The sequence below is a fragment of the Macadamia integrifolia genome, chromosome 7 (genome assembly GCF_013358625.1).
Source record: "Macadamia integrifolia cultivar HAES 741 chromosome 7, SCU_Mint_v3, whole genome shotgun sequence".
In the NCBI taxonomy this organism is placed as follows: Eukaryota; Viridiplantae; Streptophyta; class Magnoliopsida; order Proteales; family Proteaceae; genus Macadamia; species Macadamia integrifolia.
Genome location: NC_056563.1, coordinates 34,653,680 through 34,660,785, shown reverse-complemented (window position 1 = coordinate 34,660,785; position 7,106 = coordinate 34,653,680). Strand labels below are relative to the sequence as shown.

The 7,106-nt window shown below is 41.6% G+C and overlaps 2 protein-coding genes across 11 annotated transcripts in view; one reads left to right on the top strand and one right to left on the bottom strand.

Moving 5' to 3' along the window:
* Positions 1 to 2,800, top strand: part of LOC122084245 (gamma-tubulin complex component 2) — a 23,195-nt gene extending 20,395 nt beyond the window's left edge. For all 10 annotated transcript variants that reach the window (XM_042652336.1, XM_042652330.1, XM_042652339.1 and 7 more), the window contains 2 exons: positions 2,174 to 2,379; positions 2,475 to 2,800. In XM_042652336.1, coding sequence (XP_042508270.1) covers positions 2,174 to 2,379; positions 2,475 to 2,601 — 333 coding nt within the window. In that variant the 3' untranslated portion in view covers positions 2,602 to 2,800. The remainder of the gene's footprint in view (positions 1 to 2,173; positions 2,380 to 2,474) is intronic.
* Positions 2,801 to 4,493: 1,693 nt separating this feature from the next.
* On the bottom strand, positions 4,494 to 5,405 carry LOC122084952 (cold shock protein 2-like). Its single transcript, XM_042653363.1, has 2 exons — positions 5,035 to 5,405; positions 4,494 to 4,518 (listed from the first exon to the last, which is right to left on the bottom strand). The coding sequence occupies exons 1-2, from the start codon at positions 5,403 to 5,405 to the stop codon at positions 4,494 to 4,496; spliced, it is 396 nt and encodes a 131-aa protein (XP_042509297.1).
* Between the last annotated feature and the right edge of the window lie 1,701 nt (positions 5,406 to 7,106).

Below are 7,106 nucleotides of genomic sequence, written 5' to 3'. Positions count from 1 at the left end.
TCCCCCCCCCCCTCCAACAACAAAAATAATTAATTAATTAATTAATTAATTAAAACTATGTCCAGGCGTAGGGGCCAGTGGCCACGCTGCCTTCTAGGCTTCTTTTTCCCTTTACTTACTTATAGTTAGTTGGGATGGACTAGGATATTATTAGTCCAATCCTATTTTGTTGCTATATCTTCAGTTTTAGAATGTCCTAGTCTGTTTTGGATCCTTCTTTCAGCTTGCGTGGGGAAGGATTCCTGGTTTCTATTTTCCTTTACTTTCCTAATCTGGTCAAAGGTGGACTCTGCTTTTCTAAACCATGCATGACTGGATTCTGTCACTTTTATAGTTTTATAAATAAGGAGAGAGAAGGGGGGAGGGAGGATGTACAAACCCCGAAGGGGAAAAGAGAAAACAGTAACTGATGCTACAACCCCGAAGGGTGGGGAAGGGGGGAAGCAAAATAGAAGGTAAACCCTAGGGAGCAACAACGAGATTGTACCTTGGAGAGTTTACAATAAGATGGCAAGGGGTCAGGAAAAGTTTGGAAGACACCTTGAAGTAGATGGCACTCCAAATCTTGTCTAAAGACCGAGAGTTGGAGGTCATCTACAGAGGTTGTGTTCCATCCAAATATGGTTAATAGCACCCTCGAGGCAAGTTTTTGAGCAATGTCACAAATGGACTTCCTAGCAAAGGTCATGTCAATCCAAATGCATTCTCTCGAAAGGGGAAGGGGGGCTCTCCTGATAGGCCAACAACAAGCAAGACTCTCTTCCAAATGGTGGAGGAAAAAGGACACTCAAAGAAGAGATGGTTAATATCTTCAAAACCATTCCAGCAAAGGCAAAAAGCAGGGAAGACAGGGATGTGACAGAATAAGGAAGGACTGAGTGGGCAGGAGATTGGAGAAAGCTCTCAAACAATGAAGCTATGGCTAGTGATGTGAGATTTGAGCCAGATAATTTTATGCAAAGGGCAGGTGGTGCCACGAGCCCTCACAAGGTGCCAAGCAGAAGAGGAGGAAAAACTCCTAGAGGAGGAAGGAGACCAAGTGAACTTGTCTTCCCCTCTAGAGGGAGAAAGAGGGGGGGGCGGGGAGGGAGGACCAAATGGATGAAAAGGAAATGGAGGTGGGAGGAGACCAGACACCATTGGTGATAATGGAGGAGATGGGGATGTCTTTGGCAAGACCAGAGGAGTAGACGGATCTAGGCCCCTCTTACAAGTAAAGTACACCATTGGGGTGCCAATTTTCGAGCCAAAGGGAGGTGGAAAGACCATTACCAATCTTACATTAGATGACATCTATGGCTAGAGGCGTAGCCTGAAGGATTTTACGCCAAACCTAAGAGGCATCCTGGGAGAGAGAACAAAGAGCCTTGCCGGGTTTTACTTGGCAACAGCACTGGAAAAACAAAGAGAGCAACAATTCTCCTATATACATTTATTAATAAGCTCAGTAACTAATCCTCTCTCTCTATCTCTCAACATGAAATGACCTTGCTGCCCTCCTATCCTTCTTTCACATCTCATTAGTGCCTTCCTCTACGGGCGCTTACTTAGAGAACCCTCTCCCATAATAAAAATAAAAAGAAATGAACTTGGAATAATCTTTGAGAAATTAAAATTTTCAGCAGCTTCATGGGAATGAACAAGCAGCATGGTGTATCCATAACTTGAATGTCCTATGGTGGTAGAGAAAGTATGCAGTGCTTGGATCTGACATATTTGATGGGTTTGTCTGGAGTTCTTGACAACAGAGATGGCTGCTCTCCTATCCATCTTTTCTGCAGTTTAGCCATCTGATTAGATGGCTAAATTTGTGTACAGTTGGGGGGAGGGGGGAGCGTAATAGTTGGAAGTCCACCTTTGGGATGAGAATGTTCAGCCAAAGGCAACAAACAGGTTCACTGACTGAAGTCTGAGTTATGTTCAGACCTCACATTCCACACACCATGTATGTGTTTCTTCTGAAAGACTATTTGATTGCTGACGAAATTGTAAGGTTGTATTATTATTTCTTTTGGTAAGGTGCCTGGTGGTAAAACTGCAAATTAAAAGTTAAATGCAGTTGTTGGTTGACGATAGGCTCAGGTCTTGGGGGAATTTGTAATTTCTGGACCTTACTACTATCTTTGCTATTTCTCGTCATGGTTGGTTCTTAGCTGAAGTTATCTAATTGCAGAAGGTGGAGAAGCTGAAAACCATTTGTCTTCAATATGCGGCGGCTGCTCAATGGTTGATTTCATCATCCATTTACATTCCCAAGCCAGAGGAACAGTCAAATATCCCAACAGGATCAGAGAAATTGAATAAGTGGCGATCAAAGAGCAAGGCTCAAGTAATGAAGTTAGCAGCTAGCGATGCAACAGCAGTGACGGATTCTGTTCTGTAAGTCAAATTAAAACATCAATGGAAATAAATTTCCAACTCCGTTCAGTTTCTCCGCTTCTTTTTTACCTTTTATAATTGCTCATAAACTACAGGAAATTCGAGAGAGAATTCAATTTTGAGCTTCAGAGTCTGGGACCAATTTTGAGTAATAGTTCCCAAGCAGAGCCATATTTGACACATCTTGCTCAATGGATCCTTGGTTTTGGGAATGACCAGTAAGTGAACCCTGTTTTTCAGGGAGGCTAACATTGTGGGAATGAATTGTTGATATTCTTTCCCGACCGTTAATGGTCTTAGGTTTGCAATTATATGTTTCATCCAGACTGTAGTTTACTTGTCTTTGAGTGCTTAAAATGGAAATTATATCTGTTCTAGAATTTTGCGACGAATGAGATGACTCAGTGCTTTTGATCCTTCATTCCAGACCCCCTCCCCATTACACTAGGAGGTAGTGTTCTTTAACCCAAATTTATTTTTTGACATGATTGGATTGTTTGCCTAAGAAAAAGACATGATTGGACTGTCATCACTCAGCAGACAGATTAACATTTCCAGTGCATCAGGGGGAAAATCAAGATTCATATGTGCCAACCATTGTAATTTTTGTATAATTTCTTTGGTTCTGCCTGGTTCCAAGAGAAATAAAGGGGAGGAAAGTGAAATTAAAGCAATACTAAATGATAATCTTTTTAACAATTGTCTTACATGATTGTGAAATAATTCCAAGACATTTCATATCTGATTAGTCCATTTTACTTTACAATCAAATCTCTCTTATTTTGAAGAATAAAATAAAGATTATATCTGAAAAATATAATTAACAAATATGATAATAGTTTTAGGTGGATTATACAATCATGACTACAAAATTTTTATTTTTCTTTTCAAATTACTCTTTCCTTTATCTAAGCAGCACAAATATTTACCGCATGCAATGTCCATTGACATTTAAATTTCTTGAATATCCATTTCATTTTCCTTGCTCTTTCCTTTATTTCATCGAAAAACACAAGTGATACCCAAGCATTTCCTATGTTGTGTTATCTCATCCTTGAAAGAATCCACAACTGTCCTATGCCAGTTTGCATGACCACTAAATCACATTTTAGCAACATTATCGTTGCGATGAGGTCTGGAAGCGATTCCTTTCCAAAAAATAAATTATAAATTGGCGTTCTTCTATTGGTTTATGTTTTTATTTTAAAAGGTCCTCTCGACTGTTGGCCCATGTAGAACTCCAATCCCAAGGAACACGGCAGCCTCTCCACTGATGAAAAATATTACATAATTTTTTGACTCCACGCTATGTCACGTGCTTTATTACCTACTTTTACCTTTGATTAATTGTTTAATTCATCCGTTAACCAAATACATCATCCATGGAGAAGAGCCAACCAAATACCACATAGTCACACCTCACTAAATAAGTAGCCACTAATCTGGGTTCTGAAGATACCAGTTCTGGGCTGGATTCTACTGGGTCTGATCTTGGTTTTTGGCTTTAGGATTTTTCGACTCATTTATGGATTTGTGTGATGTTACCCCATACAAGTTGGACAAGATAGACAAGCAGATTTCTGGTTGATGTGAAATGTGTGTACCTGTGTTATGATGCGTATTCGTATTCGAATCCTCTCAACCGTTGAATGCCTAATTAGACACTAATTGAATGGGCTACTAATTAGAGAGGATTCCCCTATACAAAGCACATGCATTTAAGCCCAAGTTCTGTCCTATCTTGAAACCAAAACCAAACAATTTCACATTTTAATCTTGTTGCTAGATCTTTTCTATCTTGTCTGCATCGCCTGTGATCTGTGTTTGTCATTTTCCTTACTGCCTCACCTTCTTGTCCATAGAAAACCACACAGTGAATTATGATTAATTATTAAAACCCCCTTGGCTCCACGCTAGTCGGCCTTTTGTGCATGTGTGGTTTATATATATGTGGCATGTGGGCCTGTTGGCCAGTAGGCTACCAGTACTGGGTTTTTATTTACCACGTAACTGGACTCCTGTCTGTATGTGAACAAAAAAGAAAAAAACGTTTCTTTTTCCATTTCCATGTAAAGAAAATTGAAATAATAATAATAATAACAGTGACACAAAGCCTACAAGGATGAAGACTGCTCATGACTACATGAGGCATAAATATAAAATAAGGGGAGAAATAAGTGATTTATTTATTTAGGTTTGAATCATCATGGGGTGGTGGTGGTGGTGGAGTGGAGGTGTGGACGAGGACGACGGCAGTGAGCTCGGCACATATGGTGGCAATCGTAGAAGCATGGCCCACCACAGTGGAGAGGACAGTCCAATCTCATGCCTTTGCATCTTCCTCTTCCCATGCACTCTGCGTACTCTCCTATCTTGTAATGCTGCTTCTCTTCTTCCCTCTCCCTCCTTTTACTTCTTCCTCCAGTGGGGTTTGTCTGCCCTCCACATCCCCAATTCTGCCTTCCTCCTCCTCCTCCTCCTCCTCCTCCACCACCACCTCCTCCGCCACCTCCTCCACCTCCACCTCCACCTCCCCATCCATATCCATACCCTCCGCCACTTCCCCCTCCCCCACCACCTCCTCCTCCACCACCACCTCCTCCTCCTCCTCCACCACCACCACCACCTCCTCCACCACCCCATCCATATCCATACCCTCCGCCACTTCCCCCTCCACCACCACCACCACCTCCACCACCACCTCCACCTCCACCCCCACGAGCTCTTCCTTTCCCACTACCACTGCCACCACCACGGCCGCCTCTATTGTTATTATTTTGAGAATTGACCTCAACATCATTATCAATTGAGGAAGTTGAAGTTGTGTTAGTGGGTTTGATATTTCCAACAGAATTATGGATAGTACGAGGGAGAAGCGTTCCATTTTGAGGTTGAGAAACGGCCACATTGGCTTCGTGACCATTGATGAGCTCATCACCACCCTTACATGGAGTAATGAGAAGTATGGACAGAACAAACGGAAGGAGGAGAACCCACCACCCCACACTTCTCACAGTCTTATCCATCTTCAGCTTCGTTTTGCAGAGACAGCTTTGGACGAGAGATAATCAAGCATTCCCTGATCCTCCCTCTTTATATAAACCTTAGATTGAATCACAACTTGGGTTTTGCCAGCTGTACTTTGCCCTCACTATATCCAGATCTCATAGCTACCTCGCCAACCTAATTAAACAAATAAACAATCCCTTCTTCAAGCAATTGATCCCCATAGAGAGAGAGAGAGAGAGAGAGAGAGAGAGAGATGGCTTGTGACGCACTTTGTCCCCACCTGCTCCTTTCCCAGGCATTGGCCATTGTTCAAGTACGCACACCGTACGAAACTATCCCCAGTTGCCTTCATGAAGTGTGAAGTCATCAAAACTCAGCCGACCCTCTCCCACTTCTGTTGGCACGCGCGTCTCTGCTACTCTACTCTACCTTCTTCATCCTCTTTCTCTCTCATCTCTGTGTCTCTATCTCTCTCCATTTCATACTCTTATTTGTAATCGTAGCCTGGGGACAAGGGACCACTCAACTGTCACACCCATAGATAAATAAGTATACATAAGTGAAGTGAAATGATGTGAGGATCATGGTTTTAGGTATCCGTTTGGGATAGGTAGATGTTTTTTTTATTAAAAAAAAAAAAAGGAACTGTTTCCCAATGTGTGTAAGTCATCTTTGCGCAAGGACCGATGTAATCTTCAAAATTTCGTTGTTGCCATGATTGCAACCAAATAGATGTTACCTGGGTTGCAGCTATGGCAGTCAAAAAATAGAATTTTATAGGGTATTTTAAAAGATACAAGAACCTGTAAGGTTATTTTTGAGCCTACAGAAAAGTGAAATCCATTTTTTTGGCTGCTAAGAGTGGTTGCAGATACTTAGCTGCAACTCGATAGTAGCCAAAATTTGCCCTAATCTTCTCTGTTTCATATCAGTTTGATGGCATGTCCCAAAAGAGACAAAGATGCGTATTGGCTTGTAATATCGGTTTTTGGTCAATCCTATAATGATGTAACAATGTGAACCAATTGTATAGGGGCGAAATCATCCGATACTATACTGATGCGTTGATCTGTGTCCAATCCCATATCAGTTTCCAGGATGACCAATCCTATATCCAATACTGTGAACTTAAACCATTTTCCAACAGAGATTTGGATAAATTACTAGCATTTCTCAGAAGAAAGTTTTCCTCCACCATTGGAGTAGGGTTCACTTATCCATTTATGGTCATTATTACTCTGTCCTCTCATTGTAGAAGTCAATAATGCCTCCTCACTCTTCCTGAATCCATCCCAAGACTAAGAAATCCATGGGCAAGGGATTCTCGGTTCAGAGTGGATATAGAGAAATTGCATCCGGTTTAAACACCATGGTCATGAGCGCAAGCCGATGAGAAAAAGTTACCATATTGGTTGATTTTGATAGAGGAATTATGTTATGGAAACCCTTTCTTAAAGGGAAAAGGTTCTACAGTCTCTAATGTAGAAGAAACCAAATCATCCATCTGGAGTTTTTTTATAAGGGAAGTGTTCTCTATCCGGGAGTGTAGTTCTGTACTTGCGCAAGACCCACTCAGCACCCTCCTTTTGGTTCATTCCATGGAGGCAAAGCGACTGTTATACCAGGAGGAGGAGACAGACCCAATCAGCACCCTCCTTTTGGTTCATTATTACCTTGATCACTGTTTAGGGGTGTTTTGACCTTTTAAATCATCCATT